At 48.3% G+C, this 22073-nt stretch overlaps 1 protein-coding gene across 1 annotated transcript; it reads left to right on the top strand.

Moving 5' to 3' along the window:
* The first annotated feature begins 6572 nt into the window (after positions 1-6572).
* Positions 6573-7877, top strand: LOC102930994 (olfactory receptor 49). Its single transcript, XM_007056910.3, has one exon. It carries the CDS (start codon positions 6573-6575, stop codon positions 7512-7514), a length of 942 nt encoding a protein of 313 aa, XP_007056972.2. The 3' UTR covers positions 7515-7877.
* The last annotated feature ends 14196 nt before the right edge of the window (positions 7878-22073 follow it).

The following is a 22073-nucleotide window of genomic DNA, read 5'->3' as shown; positions in this document are numbered from 1 at the left end:
GCCATGTCTTTACAAATTATCATTAGTAGCACTGCATTTCTCGTAACTCTTAGATACTCAGAATGAGATCAGCATCCATTTCCACTGGGCATTATGAGAATCCTTGTCAATGTTGATCTTATAATCTGATGAATAGAGATGAATATTCGGGAGAGATGTTTGGTTTCCTCTTTGATTTTGCAAAGGGATATATTCAAAGGCGCAAGTGGAGGGGAGAGGACAATCTGACTCCACTGAAGTCATTCTGGCTTCAAAGGTCACTTACCCAGCTTGTCATTTTGACAATCTCGCCACATCCTTTCTATGCCTCTACTGGGTTTGATATTCCATGAAATATGAGCCACTTTACTTCAGTGACATTCCCTCCATGGTTTATTCCCACCCTTCCCGTCATCGCTCATAGGCTATTCGTACATTGACCACATCCTCCAATTGGCCAACGTTGCCAGCCCACATCACTGACCTTTAAATTTTCAAAGAAGGACCTTCAGACTTTCCTCCATGCTACCCCTCATGACTGGGAAGAGCATCCGGTGAACATCTGCTAAATACCTCACGGACCTCCATCAAACTCCCCTTCGCTGTGATTCCTAGCAAGCAAATGTGACTACACTCAGGCAGTTGTTTTGCTTAGAGCACTGTCCATCACGCTGCCCAACATGATCTCATTGGTTCCTGATGCTCCCCTCTTTTTTCACCTGTTGTCTCTTGTGTTCTACTATGTATCCTCTTTTGGTCTGGGACCATGGCTTTGGTCTATGTTTGTACAGCGTCTAGCACACTGGGATCATGGTTTACGACTGGCACTCTTTGGGACGGCCACACTACACATTATAGATCATACAAAACCATGAAGTGAGTAGGAATGTTTCTAGAGACTTCAGTGGGGACAGGATGTTACTTTTGTTGTTCAGTTGGAATTCACCGTCAATGAAACTTGAAGCCATAACTCCGCTTCATGCTTTGGGGAATCACCCTTGTACCCATGCAGAAAATTTCCCCTTTAGAAGTGACTGAAAGGAGGGGAACGAGCTGCTAATCTCCCGCATGAGGCTCAATCACGAGGTATGGGTGTGAGGAACACGGTTACTCCTGTTATTTTGCAAGGACACAAAGGACATTGTATGATGTGGTGTGTTAGAATAATAAAGCCTGATGTTCTCAATATGCTTCATTCTTCTGGGACACCTTCAACTGCATTCCATGGCCAGCTGGTCCTCTGGGGCTTGGGTCATTCTGAAGACTTGGATTTGACATATCCAAAACTTCCGTGCTGATGGTCTGTGCTTAATTATTTTGAGGAGTTATTTTCTGTGCAATAGCCCCCGTGTGAACGCAGAGAAAGGATGTTCTTATGGTTAAGAAACTAGCATGTCTCTCAGATAAGCCGGTTTGAATCCCACATCGTACTGAAATTTAGTGGGTGATAGTGACTTAGTCCTTTCTAAAACCCAGGTTTCCCCCTCCATGACTCAGGTCCCCATCTCAGAAACGGGGCTCAAAGCTGATCATCCATCTCTGTAGTGTAAGGTTTTCAAACCCACTTCTGTCAGATTGAAGGTATTTAGGCGCCTTATGGGATTTCCCCTGGGTACCAAAAACGTATTGATCTCAATTGGATTTAGGTGCCTGGATGCTTTTAAAAATCCCACGAGGTGCCTATGTACCTTGAAGTATCTGGCCCTAACTGGCTTGGCCAAAGGCGAGGCGAGGGTCTCTGGCCGAGCTTGGGATTCGCCACTGATGGCCGGAGTCGTATTCTCAGCGCAGGAGCGTCTCTCATAGCGCTACCCGACCTCTCTGTATCGTTTCCTTGTCTTGCCACGAAAACACAGGAGATGGAAATGGTGACCCAACCCTTTGAACTCTCCCTGGGGAAAAGGGAAACAGCACAAAACCCTTCCGAAGGGACTTCTCAGAGTGTTGTCGGGGAAGCTCTTTGTCTAAGGGGTCTCAGGGGTCCCCGCCAGGAACCGCAGACGAGAACCCCAGGGGCTCCAAGCAGCACAGGGGGGAAGTGGGAAAGGCGGGGATGCGCCGCGGGCAGGGGTCACCCACGTGTAGCCCTGTATTTCTCGGACGCAGAACGCCATCAATGGACAGACCGAAAGTGGCGAATCTCAACTCAGCAGCGTCAGGATTTGTGGGATCGTTTTGGTTCTTGTTCGGGGTCTTTCTAAGGTCTCCGCCAGCACAGGGGGTGAGGGCGAGGGCCCAGCGTATGGCGGGGGGTGGGATTTGGAAGTGATCCTGCTTGGAAGAGCTCGCTGGGTGGTCGCACGGCTTTGCTCTGCGGCATGAGATGGAAAGGCTGGCGAGGGATCCCGCTTCCATGGTGCGAGGCACAGCGAGTCCCGGCCCGACCGGGTCGAGGCTGGGTGGAAGATGAGACTCAGCTCTAGGGCGGCGATGGGAAGAGCAGCGGAGAAACGAGTGAGAAGGGGATGCAGGGAGGGAACGCAGCCCGGCTGCCATTCTGCAGGGTCTCCCGGAGAGCCCGGCGCGGGTGGGTCCTAGGCTGGAGCTGAGGGCGGACAAAGGGATAGGAGATTTTTACAGGGTCTGAGTCTTTGAGGTTTGCTTTCACCTTAGCAGACACAATGCCACTGCCATTGTTCTGGGAATCCCCATCAAGGGATGTATTTAATTAGGGAAATTCTAGATTTCTTTCATTGTCTTGGTCCAGGGGTATCCGGGAGCCCACAACCCATTGTAAAATAAATCCACAAACCCAAGCTCATAGCTGGCATGGCTTATTGCCAAATGGGCACCTCGGAGGAGTAAGCTCCCTCAACCTCCTGGAGAAATACTGTTGAAAAAGCCGCGCTATTGAGAGAGGGAGGCTTTGGAGAGACGCACCCGGGACCCTGTCTGAGAAACGCCAGGGAGCTTCTGCAGGTGTTTGCGATGCGCACCGAAGCCCTCCCCACGGGTGACTATTTGTGTCCTCGCTCTCCGTGTCTCCAGCTCTGTAAGTACCTCTGCACGGGCAGCTTCGCAGCGTGACTCCAGACCACACTGGAGCCCACGGGAAGCTCTCTACTGACTTTGGGGGAGTTTGGACCAGACCCTGAAGGTCTAAGCTGGGTGATCCAACGGCTATAAAACTTAGCCATTCAAACGACATGTCAGGTCAATGCAAGGGGAGGCGTTGGGTGTCTGTGGTGGAGGGGAATGAAGCCAGGAGCTTCTAAGGAATTACCAAACTAATTTGTAACGTCTACCTGAATCTGCAGACAGGCTGGAAACAATAGCTCGGAGAGAACAATGAGCGTCTCCCATTCACTTCTATGGGATTATCCGTACCAAGAAAGTTCTTTTTAGTGCCAGCGTGGCTGTCTATCTTGCCACCTGTCCCTTTAGCAGAAAGATGCTCTTAACATGCTTCTCCATCACTGCTGGCGGTAATGTCTGATTTCAGAGTGGGGTGGGCAAGAAGGAATTCACATCTAAGACCGTGCTGGCAGCCTGAATTCCCAAGCGCCCTCGTCACACATGTGTTTGGTGGAAAAGAAGGGGTAACCGGGATGAGCCAGGTAATTAAACTCCTGTGAGCCTGAGATAGATGCTGGGCAAATCATGGAGCACCTAATATGGGACTCGATCCGTGTAGAAGCAGATGAGAGGCAAGGAGTTAATTCCAATCAGCATGGCAAATATGACAAATAGATCCTGTCAAATTAACCTGATAGCTTTTTTGTTGTTGACATCACAAGTGTGGTTGATAAAGGTAATAATGTTGGTGTCCTCTGCTTAGCCTTCTGTAAAGCATTGGAGGTGGAACAAATGAGACAGACACTCAGAAATATAGGGTTGGAAGGGACCTTGAGCGCTCCTCTAGTCCATCCCCAGAGCCGAAGCAGGACTGTTACGAATTATACCTCACAGGTCACGCACACAAACTGCTGCGAATTATACCCGATAGGTCACGCACAGTTCGAGTCTCGGCTGAGGCACACCAACAAAGTCCACAACTGCAGAGTTCCCAAAGATACTAAGTTTATTGCGCTCGAGCATGGTGCCCCCCTGCTAATCAGGAGGGGACCCCACATGCAGGTTATACAAAGATTATAGACCTTTTAGCAAAGCATGTTGCCCTCGTGCATCGGAAACCTTAGCCAATAGACAAACCCTTCCCTTATCTACCACCTATCCCCGTTAAGTGCATCCCCCTTGCTAAACCATTACTTCAAGTACACAACATGGTCCTAAAGCCATGCACCAGTAGCCTTTCTTATGAGGATGGGAGGCTCGCATCAAGGCCAGGAGGCAGGGAGTTAGGAACAGACAAAGAACAGAAACCAGGAGTGGAGACAGGCTGGAAACAAGGGGCGGGGGGGTGGGGGGGGGGGGGGGGGTTGACAGGTATGCAGTATCTAAGGAACACTCCTCCTGGTGCATGATGTGTTTGCTTTTAGACAATGGTGCACCCCAAACCAAAATGGAGTCACATATGCACATATGCAACTTTTCCTTAACCAGGACTAAGTAAACCTAGGCCATGCCTGACAGGTGTTTGTCTAACCTGGCATTAGAAACCTCCAATGATGGAGATTCCACAACCTCCTGCAGTAATGTATTCCTGTAATTAGCTATTCTTGTAGTTAGAAAGTTTTCCCTAAGAGTGAACCTAAATCACCCTTTTTGCAGATGCAGTCCATTACTCCTTCTCCTGCATTCAGTGGCTATGGAGAACAATTGATCCCTGTCCTCTTTTCTCATGTTAAAAAGGCCTTTTATCCTTTTTGTGTCACTCTTCTAGATCCTCTCCAATTAGTTCCCATTGTTTTCAGAGTGTGGAATCCAGAACAGGAGACAGTACTGCTGCTGAAATGCCCCCAGGGCAGAGTCAAGCAGGACAATTACCTCCCCTATCTCACATGCCACCCTCCTGTTAATACACCCCAGACTGATATTAGCCTTTTCTGCAACTGCATCACCTTGCAGACTCATATCCCATTTGTGATCCACTATACCACCCAGATCCTTTTCAGCAGGACTACCTCTTAGCCAGTGAATCCCCATTTTGCAGGTGGGTTTTGATATTTTTCTTCCTAAGTGTAGAATTTTGCACCTGTTTTGTTTGAAGTCCATCTTGTTGATTTCAAACCAATTCTCCAATTTGTCAAGGTTGTTTTGATTTCTAACCCTGTTCTCCCAAGTGCCAGGAATCTCTCCCAGGTAGGTTTCATCTGCAGATTTTGTAAACAGACTCGCCACTCTGTTGTTCGTGCCATTAATGAGAATATAGCATTGTACTGGACCCAGGACAGAGGATTATGGGACCTGACTAAATACTTTCCCCCACTTTGACGCTGAAGCCTGCTGCCTACTTTGTGAGTTTAGCCTTTCAACCAATTTTGTACCCACCTTACAGTCATTTCGTCTGAACCACATTTCCCTATTTTGCTTATGAGAATGGCATGTGCAACAATGGGCAATGGGGGAGCGGTCACTCGAAAATTGCCCTGTTCTGTTCCTTCCCTCTGGGGCCCCTGGCACTGGCCGCTGTCGGGAGATGGGACGCTGGGCCAGATGGACCTTTGGTCTGACCCAGTCTGGCCATTCTTATGTGTCAGAAGCCTTACTAAAATCAAGATATATCACATCTACAGCTCCCGACTCTGCACCAGACCAGTCACCATACAAAAGAAGGAAATTAGATTGATTTAGCATGATTTGTTCTTGAGAAATTTGTTAGCTATGATTGAACACCCTAATGACCTCTAGATGCTCACAACTTGATTATTGAATCATTTGTTGCAGTATCTTTCTAGGTATAGAAGGTAGGCTGACTGGTCTCTAATTCCACAGCTCCTCTTTGTTTGCCCTTTTTAAAGAGAGGGACTATTTTTGATTTCATTTTTGACATTGTGATTAAGAAACTAGAATGATACACAATTACCATGGCACAGATTAAATGGACTAAAAGGTGGGTATTGAACAGTCTCAAACTGGAATTATATATGGACAATCATCACTGAGCGAGGGTGTTTTTAGTGCGGTCCCACAGGGTTTGATTCTTGGTCCTGTGCCTTTTAATATTTGTATCAATGACCTGGAAGAAAACAAACAAACAAAACTTTCACAGTGAGGGTGTTTAATCATTGGAAGAACTTTCCCTGCCTTGTGGTGGATTTTCCAGTACTGGACATTTTAAAAGAACGCTTGGATTTTTTTCTTTAAAAAGCAACACTCTAGTTTTGACAGTAGCTAATTCAGGGAAGTTTCTCGCTCTCTTCTATACAGGAGGTCAGAACAGATGTTCACATTGGTTCCTTCTGGCCTTTTTCATGTATGAAAAATTGAGGTAAAACTTATGCATGTTTAGAAGAAGTAATTTTCATTCTCCCTTGCTCTCCAGCTCTCGCTCTCTCTCCAACAAGCAGTAATTGTTTTTAGTTACTCCATCAGGATTGTTTCATTGAGCCTGTGCCTGATAGGCACCCAATTCCCATTGATGAGATTAGTTCTATTTCTTTACAGATTTTTCCTCTCAGCATTCTGTCCCTCTTGTCCAATCGGCTCTGTTTTTGACATGTTTTTAATTTTTCTTTAAAGATGAACCAAGAATGAAGAACCAGACCACAGTGGTGGAATTCATCATCTTGGGACTGTCCAACAACCACCATGGAAACATCATCATGTCTGCGGTTCTATTAGACGTCTTCCTGTTGACCGTAACGGGAAACCTCATTATTGTCACCCTCCACCTGGTGGACCATCGCCTCCAGACGCCCATGTATTTCTTCCTCAGGAACTTCGCTGTCTTAGAAATCTGCTTCACCTGTGTCATCACGCCCAGGTTCCTCTACAGCCTCCTGACAGAGAGAAAATCTATTTCCCTCCCTGGTTGTTTCCTTCAGTTGTTATTGGTCTTCTTCCTGGGTGCCTCTATGTTTTGCCATGAGGCTGTCATGTCCTTTGACCGCTACATGGCTATCTGCCATCCCTTGCGTTACGGCACCATCATGAATGGCAGGGTCTGCTTCCAGCTAGTGCTGAGCTGCTGGGTGATGAGTTTTCTTATAGTGGTTCCCCCCACATTTATGGTTGTGCTGTTACCGTTCTGTGGCCCCAATGTCATAAACCACTTCTACTGTGACACAGACGTGTTGCTTCAACTCTCCTGCGTGGACACAGGGCATCTTGAGGTCATGATATTTTTTTCAACAACAGTTATCTTACTTGGTACTTTAACAGTCACTATAGTTTCCTATGGCTGCATCATCTCCACTATCATGCGCCTCCCATCCACCACAGGAAGGAAAAAGGCCTTTTCCACCTGCTCCGCTCACCTCCTGGTTGTTGTGATATTGTACAGTAGCTGCATCTTCAGGTACCTCCGACCAGGACAGCAGGGTGTGCAGGACTTTGACAAAGTTGTGTCTTTGCTGTACTGTGTGGTGGTCCCTCTCTTTAACCCCTACATCTACGCTCTCCGCAATGAACAAATGAAAGAGGCCCTGAAGGATGCCTGCGGCAGAATTTCTAAGTGTCTGAGATTCTCATGAAAATGCCAAACCACAAAGACACAGGATGGATGTGAACTTGGCTGGTCAATGACTTCATGCCAGGCATCCCACTGGTCTTGGTTGGTCAGGAGCAGTACAGAGACACGAGAGAGGTAAATTCATCCCTATCTTCATAGATTGTAAGGCCAGACCTGTAAGGTGAGTTCTGATCTCCTGGTAACACAGGCCTTAGTCTTCCACCCAGTTAGTTCTGCTTTGAACCTAGTAACACCTGTCTGTTGAAAGCATGTCTTCCAGAACGGCATCCAGTCTTGATTGGAAGACTTCAGGAGTTGGAGAATCCAACATTTCCTTGGTAGCTTGTTCCCAGAATAGAAATTTTTGAGTCATTCTTGCTAAAATGAAAAAAAAAAAAAGAAAATTTAGTTTTCTTCGATCTAAAGGATATATATTTAATATCTAGCTAAATTTTGAGATAAAATATCATTTAAAAATATAAATGAAAACATCTCTTTTCAAAAAAGTTGAAATAAAATGTTCTGAATTTTGTTGAAATAAAATGTTCAACATGGGGTAAAATTTTGTTGAAATAAAATGTTCTGAATTTAGTTGAAATGAAATGTTCTGAATTTTGCACTTTGCAGGGAAATCAGCTAGTTATCTTAGGTGCCTGTACACAAATGTAAGAACAGGGTTTAAAAGAGAATTGGATAAATTTATCCATAAATTGAATAAAGGACCCATATAACAGGGTTTAAAAGAGAATTGGATAAATTCATGGAGGTTAAGTCCATTAATGGCTATTTTCCAGGATGGGTAAGGAATGGTGTCCCTAGCCTCTGTTTGTCAGAGGGTGGAGATGGATGGCAGGAGAGAGATCACTTGATCATTAGCTGTTCGGTTCACTCCCTCTGGGGCACCTGTCATTGGCCACTGTCGGTAGACAGGATACTGGGCTGGACAGTAGACAGTATGGCCATTCTTATGTTAAGAAGCCTAGATAACAAGTAGGAAGAACTGGAAGTCCTGGCACAGTCAAAGAACTATGATGTGATTGGAATAATAGAGACTTGATGAGGTAACTCACATGACTGGAGCACTGTCATGGAGGGGTATAAGCTGTTCAGGAAGGACAGGCAGGGGAGAAAAGGTGGGGGAGTTGCATTGTATGTAAGGGAGCAGTATGACTGCTCAGAGCTCCAGTATGAAACTGCAGAAATCCCTGTTGAGAGTCTTTGGGTAAGTTTAGAAGCGAGAGCAACAAGGGTGATGTCGCGGTGGGCATGTGCTATAGACCACCGGACCAGGAGGATGAGGTAGACAAGGCTTTCTTTGGACAATTAACTGAAGTTTCCAGAACACAGGCCCTGGTTCTAATGGGGGACTTCAATCACCCTGACATTTGCTGGGAGAGCAATACTGCAGTGCACAGACAATCCAGGACGTTTCTGGAGAGTGCTGGGGACAACTTCTTGGTGCAACTACTGGAGGAACCAACTAGCGGCCATGCTCCTCTTGACCTGCCACTCCCAAACTGAGAAGAATTGGTAGAGGAAGTGGAAGTGGGTGGCAACCTGGGCAGCAGTGACCATGAGATGGTTGAGTTCAGGATCCTGACACAAGGAAGAAAGGAGAGCAGCAGAATACGGACCCTGGACTTCAGAAAAGCAGACTTTGACTCCCTCAGGGAACTGATGGGCAGGATCCCCTGGGAGAATAACATGAGGGGGAAAGGAGTCCAGGAGAGCTGGCTGTATTTTAAAGAATCCTTATTGAAGTTGCAGGATCAAACCATACCAATGTGCAGGAAGAATAGCAAATATGGCAGACGACCAGCTTGGTTTAACAGTGAAATCTTCAGCCAGCTTAAACACAAAAAGGAAGCTTACAAGAAGTGGAAACTTGTACAGATGACTAGGGAAGAGTGTGAAAATATTGCTCAAGCATGCAGGGGTGTAATCGGGAAGGCCAAAACACAACTGAGGTTGCAGCTAGCAAGGGATGTGAAGGGTACCAAGAAGGGTTTCTACAGCTATGTTAGCAACAAAAGAAAGGTCAGGGAAACATAAGAATGGCCCTACTGGGTCAGACCAAAGGTCCATCTAGCACAGTATCGTGTCTTCTGACAGTGGCCAGAGCCATGTGCCCCAGAGGGAATGAACAGAACAGGTGATCATCTAGTGAGCCATCCCCTGTCGCTAATTCCCAGCTTCTGGCAAACAGAGGCTAGGGACGTCATCCCTGCCCAGCCTAGCTAACAGCTATTGATGGACCTATCCTCCATGAAAATGTGGGCCCTTACTGAATGGGGAAGGCAATCTAGTGACAGACAATGTAGAAAAAGCTGAAGTACTCAATGCTTTTTTTTGCCTCGATCTTCACAGACAAGGTCAGCTCCCACACTGCTGTCCTGGGCAACACAGTATGGGAAGGAGGTGAGCAGCCCTCACTGGTGAAAGAACAGGTTAAGGACTATTTAGAAAAGCTGGACATGCACAAGTCTTTGGGTCCAGATCTAATGAATCCGAGGGGCTGGGGGAGTTGGCTGATGTGATTGCAGAGCCATTGGCCATTCTCTTTGAAAAATTATGGTGATCAGGGGAGGTCCAGGACAATTGGAAAAAGGCAAATATAGTGCCCATCTTTATAAAAGGGAAGAAGGAGAACCTGGGGAATTACAGACTAGTCAGCCTCACCTCAGTCCCTGGAAAAATCATGGAGCAGGTCCTCAGGGAAACCATTTTGAAGCACTCGGAGGAGAGGAAGGTGATCAGGAACAGTTAACATGGATTCACCAAGGACAAGTCATGCCTGACCAACCTGATTGCCTTCTATGATGAGATAACTGGCTCTGTGGATATGGGGAAAGTGGTGGATGTGATATATCTTGACTTTAGCAAAACTTTTGATATGGTCTCCCACAGTATTCTTGCCAGCAAGTTAAAAAAGTATGGATTGGATAAATGGACTATAAGGTGGATAGAAAGCTGGCGGATAGAAAGATTGTTGGGCTCAATGGGTAGTGATCAATGGCTCGATGTCTAGTTGGCAGCCAGTATCAAGTGGAGTGACCCAGGGGTCAGTCCTGGGGCCGGTTTTGTTCAACATCTTTATTAATGATCTGGATGATAGGCTGTGTCATAAATATAAAGTGAAGGGTAAACACCTTTAAAATCCCTCCTGGCCAGAGGAAAAATCCTTTCACCTGTAAAGGGTTAAGAAGCTAAAGGTAACCTCGCTGGCACCTGACCAAAATGACCAATGAGGAGACAAGATACTTTCAAAATCTGGGAGGAGGGAGAGAAACAAAGGGTCTGTGTCTGTCTCTATGCTGCTTTTGCCAGGGATAGAACAGGAATGGAGTCTTAGAACTTTTAGTAAGTAATCTAGCTAGGTATGTGTTAGATTATGATTTCTTTCAATGGCTGAGAAAAGAGCTGTGCTGAATAGAATGACTATTCCTGTCTGTGTGTCTTTTTTGTAGCTTAAGGTTTTGCCTAGAGGGATTCTCTATGTTTTGAATCTAATTACCCTGTAAGGTATCTACCATCCTGATTTTACAGAGGTGATTCCTTTACTTCTATTTACCTCTATTTCTATTAAAAGTCTTCTTGTAAGAAAACTGAATGCTTTTTCATTGTTCTCAGATCCAAGGGTTTGGGTCTGTGGTCACCTATGCACATTGGTGAGGATTTTTACCAAACCTTTCCCAGGAAGTGGGGTGCAAGGGTTGGGAGGATTTTGGGGGGAAAGACATGTCCAAACTACGTTTCCCAGTAAACCCAGTTAGAGTTTGGTGGTGGCAGTGGATATTCCAAGGGCAAAGGATAAAATTAATTTGTACCTTGGGGAAGTTTTAACCTAAGCTGGTAAAAGTAAGCTTAGGAGGTTTTCATGCAGGTCCCCACATCTGTACCCTAGAGTTCAGAGTTGGGGAGGAATCTTGACAGGCTGGATTGCACCCTCAGCAAGTTTACAGATGACACTAAGCTGGGGGGAGAGGTAGATATGATGGAGGGTTGGGATAGGGTCCAGAGTGACCTAGACAAATTAGAGGATTGGGCCAAAAGAAATCTGATGAGGTTCAACAAGGACAAGTGCAGAGTCCTGCACTTAGGACTGAAGAATCCCATGCACCGCTACAGACTAGGGACCGAATGGCTCGGCAGCAGTTCTGTAGGAAAGGACCTGGGGATTACAGCGGATGAGAAGCTGGATAGGAGTCAACAGTGTGCCCTTGTTGCCAAGAAGGCTAACAGCATATTGGGTTGCATTAGTAGGAGCATTGCCAGCAGATCGAGGGAAGTGATTATTCCCCTCTATTTGGCACTGGTGAGGCCACATCTGGAGTATTGCGTCCAGTTTTGGGCCCCTACTAAAGATAGGATGTGGACAAATTGAAAAGAATCCAACAAAAATGATCAAGGGGCTGGGGCACATGACTTATGAGGAGAGGCTGAGGGAACTGGGCTTATTTAGTCTGCAGAAGAGAAGAGTGAGGGAGGATTTGAGAGCAGCCTTCAACTACCTGATGGGGGGTTCCAAAGAGGATGGATCTAGACTGTTCTCAGTGGTAGCAGATGACAGAACGAGGAGTAATGGTCTCAAGCTGCAGTGGGGGAGGTTTAAGTTGGATATTAGGAAAAACTTCTTCACTAGGAGGATGGTGAAACACTGGGATGCGTTACCTAGGGAGGTGGTGGAATCTCCTTCCTTAGACCTTTTTAAGGTCAGGCTTGACAAAGCCCTGGCTGGGATGATTTAGTGGGGATTGGTCCTGCTTTGAGCAGGGGCTTGGACTAGATGACCTCCTGAGGTCTCTTCCAACTCTAATCTTCTCTGATTCTATGACTCTATGATGTTGGTCAGGATTGTGAAGAGGTGTGATCCCTGACCAATAGAGCGCTGCTAGTAAAATCCCTGAGTGTAGCTATCAGTATCCAGTGAAATTTCACTTTGGCTGGGATAGTTTATTTCACACAGGCAAGGGGTGAGGGGTTGGAATAAGGTAGAACAGAAAAAGTGCAATTTTGCCAGTATAAGCAGCAGCCACACTAGGCGCGCTTTATTGGCCTAGCTACCGCAAAGCCTTCCAAGACTAGACCCACAGGCGTGAGAACTAAGGGTGCAGCAGGTGCAAGGTTTTATGAGGGGCACCGAGATTTTGTTGTGTATTTTGGGTTGTTTGTCTTGTTATTACTGTTATTTTAGTGAATATTGTACATGGAGGGAAAAATTAATCACAATTGTTACCCTTTGCTGTCAGGACAATAAGGGCCCAAGGATCAAAAGGCACAGGATTCTCCCCATATGAAGCTCTTATGGGAAGGCCCATGGAACGGAGGGAAAATTTGCTTACTCCAGTACCTGGAGAGGTTAATGGGTTTTAACCCTAGCTGACCATGTAAGACAAGTTCAGCAGGCATTGGCCAGGCAAGATGAGCAAGGAGCAGCCAAACATGGTATGATCTACCCGCAGAGCACAATATACCTGCAGTGGGTGACTGAGTGATGTACCTGGTTCCAGAACAACACCACCCATTCCCAGCTCCTAAATGGAGGGGCCCTTACTTGGTCCTTGTCCGTTTAGGGCCCATTTTTACTATTACTGGGAACAGAAAATGGGGGACAGGAGTGAGTTCCCCCTCCACAAACAAAAAAGTACAAGCACACAAAAGATAGGAAACATAATGATGTTATTTGTTTTACAGGAACAAAATGCAAAGGACGGTGGAATGGAGAGAAATCACCAACACTGGAATGTAGACAGGTAAATGGTACCTGTGGATGTGGATGGGATGCTGTTTAATAATCCATGGCAGAGGTGTAACCACTCACCGAATACCCACCTGTGATTTAATAAAGGGGGAAGAGGAATGGGAACCAATTCCAGCCACATGGACAGACAGGTTAAGGGAGTGTGTAGAGGGGGAAGGAAATGTCAATGGACAGTACATGGAATGGATCAAGAGCCTTTATGCTGGCGGATTGGAAATCTATTGGAAAATATTACATAGTGGGAGGGAGGTAATGGCATAATAAATGGAAGTGTCACAGACACACCATGGCATCTAAGTAGTTATGGGGTTGAGTACTGAATTAACTAGTTGTATTCCTTACAGAGGGATCAATCAAAAGGGAACCCAAATTTGACATTCTGCACACCAGGGGTGTTGGAACCAGGAGGTGTCCCCCAATTTAAATGTGATTTGTCCACATGTAATGATGAGGACACCATGGATCAATACAAATGGAAATGCTGGTGCAGAGCTAAAATCGCTCTAAGGCAGGCCCAGGGAAGTTAAATCTAACTGGTTTGCAGAATGTAACCAGACAGATGGTGTGGATGGCCAGCTGGAAGAATCCAGACCTGAACTGACCACAGCCCAGAGCTAAAAATATTCCCTGACAGGCAGACTATTGACATTCAGTGGACTTATAATATGGACAGAAGCACTCACAAATTGCAAGAGTAGCTCACCGCGGAAGCTGACAATTGGATGCCCTTGCGATGTACACTCCAGAGCATTGCTGAAAGGATTCTAGCCCTGCCAAAGAAGGAGGAGCAGGGCCAGTGGTAGTGGCCAAAATGCTGGATGTCATTTGATGGGACATTCGATACTCCTATGGATTATTGCGACACGTGGCCTACTGAGTGTTGCTTTTTCAAAATATAAATAGCAGTGAGCAAGAGGGATACGGTAGCGAAATCAAGAAGAGCCATCAACTATAACATATGTGTACAGTGTAACTAAAGTAGTGGACCCACCCCATAGTGTACCAGACAACCCGGACCCAACCTTCCTGGGCCCACGATGCTGGGAAGCCTGGGACACTGGCTGGAATAGTGCGGAACGCCCATAGGCAGGAAGGGGCAGGGCACTAATGGGGCACATGGATCAACGGCCCATTCCATCCTGATACCTGACCCTATCAGGAAAGCTGCCGCCATGTGTCCTATGCTCTTCCCGGGATCCCAAAAGAAAAGAAAGGGGCGGAACATTAGGGGAATGTGAAGTCACTAGGGTGACGACTAACCAATAATAATAATAATAATAATGGGGTTCTATCAGCATATCGAACTGTAGTTGGGTCCAGCTCCCTCCCCCCCCTCAGTTCCCAGACATAGTTTGCTGGAAAATAACAGTCCAGAGTCCAGTCAGCAGGCAATGGGATGGGTTTACTGAGGCCAAACAAGCATGTTCCGAAGCCCTTCACACCAGTCGGGCTATTGCTATATGCCGATAGAGTTTTCCTCTTTCCCTCCCACAACTACTGTTCTATACCCTGATAGAGCCCCCTCCTTCTCCTGACCCCTAGCTCCGCACACCCACACAGCTCCCTCTTTTCCCCACTCTTCTTGGAAAACTGAATTACAATCACAGAATCACAGAATATCAGGGTTGGAAGGGACCTCAGGAGATCATCTAGTCCAACCCCCTGCTCAAAGCAGGACCAATCCCCATTTTTTGCCCCAGATCAACTAAATGGCCCCCTCAAGGATTGAACTCACAACCCTGGGTTTAGCACACCAATGCTCAAACCACTGAGCTATCCCACCCCCCAATTATACTTGTAGTGCCCCTCCTCTGGTCCCACCCTTCCAATGTATGGTCCTGTTCCGTTCTGGGGGGTCCTGAGTCTGGGGTTGATAAGACCGCCTCTTTTGTACCTGATGGGAAGGGTAAGGAGTGGGGTTTCTGTTGGTCATGGTCACTCTCTTACAGACCGTGTCTCCTTCTTACACCCTCCCCTCCCCTCCAGCTGCTTGATAACCATTGCAACCCCTTGCTCGATTAGTCCCTTATCTTCAAGGCTACCAGCTGCTGGGAAGGAGGGCGGGTGCAGGCTTGTGCTTTCACTTACATCCTCTTACTTGCTTATTCAGCCTGCTTAAACTAAAAGCAAGGCCAGAAGCAAGATTATTATTGTTTAGTCTCTACCCTATTTACTTCACATTCTCCTAACAGTGGGGACGGGGCATTCCAGAAGGGACTCTACCTTGCTTATCAGAGTCTTGATTTTTTTTCATTCCTGAGATGGAGCCCCAGATATTTTGTCTCGGTGTAGTCAATCCAATATTTAACTCCATAAGAGCATAAGTGCTGCCATAATGGGTCAGGCCAATGGTCCATCTGTCCCATATTCTGTCTTCCGACAGTGGCCTGTACGAGAGCTTCAGAAAGAGTGTACAGGACAGGCCAATTTGGAGTGGTCCAACCATATCTTCCACTCCTGGCTTCTGGTAGTTAGAGATTTAGGGACAGCCGGAGCATGGAGTTGCATCCCTGCCCTCCTCCCGTGCTTTCCTCTGCTGCTGATTTTCACAGCTCCAGGTGGTCCGCGAGCCATGGCCGGTGCCACGGGCCCCGCTGATCAACTGAACAGATGTGGGGTGGGGACGGGTCCTGGAGCTGAGCATGGAGTTGATCAGAGGGGCCCTTCTGGAGCTGTGAATATCAGCAGCAGAGGAAAGCACGGGAGGAGCCGGCAGGTGCACCTGAAAGCCTGGTGTGAATGCTGCATGCAGCCCCACTGTCTCTGGCGGGCCGATCCTGCTGGTTTTGCAACAGTGCAGACTCTAGCTCCAGGAGAGGCGCTCAGCCCCAGGACCTGACCCCACTCCACAGCTGTTCCGCGGCATGCAGTTGACTCGTGGGAGTGCCCTCGGGATCCACGGACTGCAGTTTGCTTATCGCTGGCATAGAGAGTAAACATACAAAGTTTGTAGATGATACCAAGCTGGGAGGGGTTGCAAGCACTGTGGAGGACAGGATTAAAATTCAAAATGATCATGACAAACTGGAGAAATGATCTGAATTAAACAGGATGAAATTCAATAAGGGCAAATGCACAGTACTCCACTTAGGGAGGAATAATCAATTTCCCAAATGCAAAATAGGAAACGACTGCCTAGGAAGGAGTACTGCAGAAAAGGATCTTGGGATTATAGTGGATCACTAACTAAATATGAGTCAACAATGTAATACTGTTGCAGAAAGTGTGAACGTCACTCTGGGATGTATTAGCAGAAGTATGGTGAACAAGACACAAGAAGCAATTCTTCCGCTCTACTCAGCACTGATGAGGCTTCAACTGGAGTACTGTGTCCGCTTCTGGTCACCACACTTTAGGAAGCACGTGGACAAGTTGGAGAGGTTCAGGTGCAAAGGTGTAGTGATGGATTGGCCCATCTCCATATACCGGATTGGGATCCCTTCACAACAGGGAATCAAAGTGGGGTACGAGGGCCCTAGAGGGTGGAAACAAAACCCGCTGGGCAAGGTAAAGAGGAAAGAAATGTAGAGGGGCTGGAGGAACTAGACATGCTCTTGCAAGCCACTGAGAAGGTAAAGGAAGAGACGTCCCCGGATTTAGAATTTCATATTTGGTTCTTTCATACTCATTAGATAAATCAGAAGGGGTTGTTGATAAAACTAGGGTATCATCCTTGGTATAAAGAGTGTGCTGAGACTTATGTCTTTTGCCTTTGTGGACAACTTTGTGTGTGTATGTGCCGCCCAGGACCAGTGCAAGGTTGTGCCCGAGGCGAAACTTCCACCTTGTGCCCACCCCCTGGAGCCCTGCGGCAGCTCCCTCCCCAGGTGCCCCCCTGCGGCAGCTCCCCTCGGCCCGGGGAGCCGCGTGCGACAACTCCCCGCCGTATGGCAGCTCCCCGCCACCGCTACAGACTAGGGACCGAATGGCTCCGCAGCAATTCTGCGGAAAAGGACCTAGGGGTGACAGTGGACGAGAAGCTGGATATGAGTCAGCAGTGTGCCCTTGTTGCCAAGAAGGCCAATGGCATTTGGGGATGTATAAGTAGGGGCATAGCCAGCAGATTGAGGGACGTGATCGTCCCCCTCTATTCGACATTGGTGAGGCCTCATCTGGAGTACTGTGTCCAGTTTTGGGCCCCACACTACACGAAGGATGTGGCAACGAAAATGATTAGGGGACTGGAACACATGACTTGTGAGGAGAGGCTGAGGGAACTGGGGATGTTTAGTCTGCGGAAGAGAAGAATGAGGGGGGATTTGATAGCTGCTTTCAACTACCTGAAAGTGGGTTCCAAAGAGGATGGATCTAGACTGTTCTCAGTGGTAGCAGATGACAGAACAAGGAGTAATGGTCTCAAGTTGCAGTGGGGGAGGTTTAGGGTGGATGTTAGGAAAAACTTTTTCACTAGGAGGGTGGTGAAGCACTGGAATGCGTTACCTAGGGAGATGGTGGAATCTCCTTCCTTTGAGCTTTTTAAGGTCAGGCTTGACAAAGCCCTGGCTGGGATGATTTAGTTGGGGGTTGGTCCTGCTTTGAGCAGGGGGTGGGACTAGGTGACCTCCTGAGGTCCCTTCCACCCCTGATATTCTATGATTCATTTTGTAATCTAGTTTTAGGCTAGAGGAGTATTTTTCAACCAGTAAGTCTCCCCTCCCTCCCCGCAGGTGGCACAAAAGGTAATCGGGGGGGGGGGGGGTGCAAGATACTGTCAATTCCCACTCCCCACACACAGTTATCCTTCAAGGTCAAGTATCTTTGTCAGCCTTTCAAAAAAACACCTGGGAAAACATTATCTAGGCTTACCATTGTTATTACTTACACACTTACATTTACTATGAAAGGAAGAGTAGAAAGGGGGTTGTGATTTGTATTGTACTTTGAATAAGAGGTTGTTAACCTGAAAAACAGTGGACTCATTTATCATGATGTTCTCTTCTGGCCTTAAAGTCTATTCATTTATTAATCTCGTTATTTTGCCTAATATGCTGATGGAAGGTTCTGAAGCCCAGATACTCAAATGTATTTAGGGGGCTAACTCTTAGAGCGTCTGCCCTCAGATAGGATGGTGATGTAATCGGTATAGGAGTGTGACTAGAGTCGTCAGCCGGAGTCTGAACATTTGAGATCCAGTCTAATCAGTTTCAGAGTAGCAGCCGTGTTAGTCTCTATCCGCAAAAAGAACAGGAGGACTTGTGGCACCTTAGAGACTAACCAATTTATCTGAGCATGAGCTTTCGTGAGCTACAGGAATGCCTCCGATGAAGTGAGCTGTAGCTCACGAAAGCTTATGCTCAAATATACTGGTTAGTCTCTAAGGTGCCACAAGTCCTCCTGTTCTTTTTCGTCTAATCAGTCTAAGGCATTTATGAGCTGCTGTCTAGGTTGATAAGTAAACCTCAGTCACCCTGGTTTCTAAGCACTGGATCACACAAGACCTGTTATGTGATGAATTCATCTCTGATTTCCTGGTGGTGCGAAGGGAGAGTGAAAAGCTCTTGATATATACTGGGTGTCAGAAAAGAAAAAATGATTCACAATGTAAATTAGGAGCATGTAGTGGGCACTAGATGACAGCAGAGACCAAGGAATGAGGAGCAGCGCCTGCAAGCTGCAATGGGAGCGGAAAGAGACTTTCAGACACCAGAGAAAGGCGAACAGGTCTGGCTCCTGGCCCGCTGGGCTCTGTCTCTTTCGCAGCGACAGAGAAGCAGAGATGTTAACCCTATGTTTTGGATCCATCCAGTTAGTGACAGACAGTCAGACCAGCATTGTTTTGGGCAGTATGAGTTTTACAAGTGCCTGGTTCTAATTTTAAACAACTCCAGCGAGAGGCCTTCCATTTAGGTTGTAATAAACGTCTCCCAGAATTCCCTGTGGTGTTCCTTTCTGTTGTGTACTTGTAAACTACCCAAATCATACCTTCCAGGTGCATCAAGCAATGTGACTAGCATGGCTGCAAGATTCTTGGATATTAACAAAATTCATGAAATTAACAGGCAGCAGGTTTAAAACACACAAAGGAAGTATTTTTTCACGCAATGCACAGTCAACCTGTGGAACTCCTTGCCAGAGGATGTTGTGAAGAACAAGACACTAAAAGTGTTCAAAAAGGAACTACGTAAGTTCCTGGGGGATAGGTCCATCAATGGCTATTAGCCAGGTTCGGCAGGGATGCAACACCAGGCTCTGAGTGTCCCTAGCCTTTGTCTGCCAGAAGCTGGGAATGGGCGACGGGATGGAGCACTTGGCGATTCCCTGTTCTGTTCCTTCCCTCTGGGGCACCTGGCATTGGCCACTGTTGGGAGACAGGACACTGGGCTGGATGGGCCTTTGGTCTGACCCAGTCTGGCCGTTCTTACGGTTGTGAAATCAAGAGGTGACTTGATGGCGTTGTGTAAATCCCTTGACAGGGATAAAATACCGGCCACTGAAAGCTTCGTTAAGCTAGCAAAGAAACAGAACAATCTAAAGCCAGACACATTCAGATTAGAAATAAGGCCTATCTTCCTGGCTGGGTGAAGTGAAGCCCTACACTCAATTTGGTGACACTTCTCCGTTTGTCTGTTTGTCTGTAATATGATAACTTTTGAAAACCATGTCTGATCAATTCCAACTTTTTAGGGAATGTTCTAGGCATCAGTGGGCCAAATCCTACAGTTTTGGGGGAAAAACCAGAAGGTGGAAATGGAGTACAGGGAGCACCCTGCAGCTGGGTACCAGACCAAGCAGCTTCCACCATCTTTAGCTGGGTATCGATTAAATAACTGGTCGATGGCCACTCCTGACACATTCCAGAATAACACCCCCACAGCTCCGTTCTGCCCATCCTCCCAATACAGTTGAACGGTGACACCCTTGAAAGGCTTGTTTCCAGGCAGACAGAAAAGAATAAGAAAGTGGTAACCGAGCAATGGGAACGCCTGGTACGGAGGAAGTGGGGAATGAGAGCACAGAAAAATTCTGGCTGTGGGAATGAAGGAGGGGGGGGCTGGATCCAGGTGCGGGGGGAAGGCCAGCGTGAGGGACACAGAGCCCTGGCATATGGCGGAGGTGGGAATGGGGAACCCATGGAGGCTGCTATGGCTGAGGAGGGGGCAGACAGACAACCTAGTATAAGGGAGGAGTTGAGTTGGGGATTGTGGAAGCTGCAGGCGGTGGGGGGACGGGGGGGAATGAAGATGGCAAGGAGCCAGTGGTGAATACCATGAGCTTGCTCTGCAGGAGCAATGGCCTGTGCCTCCTTCTGCTCTGAGCCTGAGGGAGACTCGCCTCTTGGGCGGACTCCCAAAGGAGCTGATGGAGCCCCCATCTCCCGCGGCTCTCAGGGGGGACTGGGTCCCTCTCTGCAGGAGAGACTTTAGTCCAACAGGAGTTCTTGGGCTCCGTATAAGGGTGACTGGCCATCATTCTTTGGCCTGTGCCAAACAGGAAGTCGGACTAGATGATCCAACGATCCCTTCTGGCCTTAAAACCCCGGGTATGATCCTCTGGGTTTTAAGGGCTAAACTTTTAAACGGGCAGTAGAGGGCAGCAGACCCCAGCAGCAGTATTTGGTAAGGTGAAAAGAAACCGACATTTGAAACCGAAACACCGCCGACCGTTCTCACTTATGGGTGCCTTTTTCTCTTTCTGTCCCGGTCCCTCTCTTCCTGGGCCCCAGGCGCAGAGATCAGACCAGGGTAACCGGACCCAGCTAGTCACTGACAGCTCCTCGGAGCAGAGGGGTCCATTCCGCAGGTGCTGGCCCCGCGCTAATTTTCAGTAACTGCCCCAAAATTCCTAGAGCAGGTTCCTTAGGAACACATCCAGTCTTGATTCTTAAAAACTCAGTGACGGGGAATCCACCACGACCCTTGGGAATTGTTCCACTGGCGAATTACTTTCCCTTAAATTCAGACTGGAACCGCACAAACCTTTGTCGAGCTTCAACTTCCAGCCTTCAGAGCGTATTATACCCTCCATCTCGGGATGGCAACCGGCCCGCCTGGGCAGGGAGTCTCCCAGAGTCGGGCTCGGTCTCCCGGAGGCTACTGAAGCCAATCCAGGAGACTTTAGGCCGCTAAAAGTCCGGCGGCACAGTGGGGCGAAGGCCGGCTCCCTGGCGGCCCCGGCTGTGCACGGCTCCCGGGAGCAGCAGCTTGTCCGGCAGCAGCTCCTAGGCTGCCCCCGTCCCGAGCGCCGACTCCGCAGTTCCCTTTGGCCAGGAATGGGGAACCACAGCCAATAGGAGCTGTGGGGGCGGTGCCTGCAGGCAGGGGCAGCGCGTGGAGCCGCTTAGCTGCCCCTGAGCCTAGCGCTGCTGCCGGACATGCCACCACTTCCAGGAGCCACCCGAGAGAAGCGCTGCCCGGACGGAGACTGCGCCCCGCACGCCCTCCTGCACCCCAATCCCTGCCCCAGCTCCCTCCCCCACCCAACCCCCTCCCAGATCCTACACCCCGCACCCCTCCTGCACCCCAACCCTCTGCCCCAACTCCCTCCCCACCCAACCCCCTCCCAGATCCTGCACCCCGCCCCCCCCCTGCACCCCAATTCCTGCCCCAGCTCCCTCCCCCACCCAACCCCCTCCCAGATCCTGCACCCCGCACCCCTCCTGCACCCCAGTCCCCGCCCCAGCTCCCTCCCCCACCCAACCCCCTCCCAGATCCTGCACCCCGCACCCCTCCTGCACCCCAATCCCCTGCCCCAGCTCCCTCCCCCACCCAACCCCCTTCAACATCCTGCGCCCCGCCCCCCTCCTGCACCCCAATCCCCTGCCCCAGCTCCCTCCCCCACCCAACCCCCTCCCAGATCCTGCACCCCGCACCCCCTCCTGCA

Source organism: Chelonia mydas, chromosome 13, assembly GCF_015237465.2.
Source record: "Chelonia mydas isolate rCheMyd1 chromosome 13, rCheMyd1.pri.v2, whole genome shotgun sequence".
In the NCBI taxonomy this organism is placed as follows: domain Eukaryota; kingdom Metazoa; phylum Chordata; order Testudines; family Cheloniidae; genus Chelonia; species Chelonia mydas.
The sequence above is the reverse complement of the archived record's forward strand: the minus strand, read 5'-3'. Positions and strand labels throughout refer to the sequence as shown.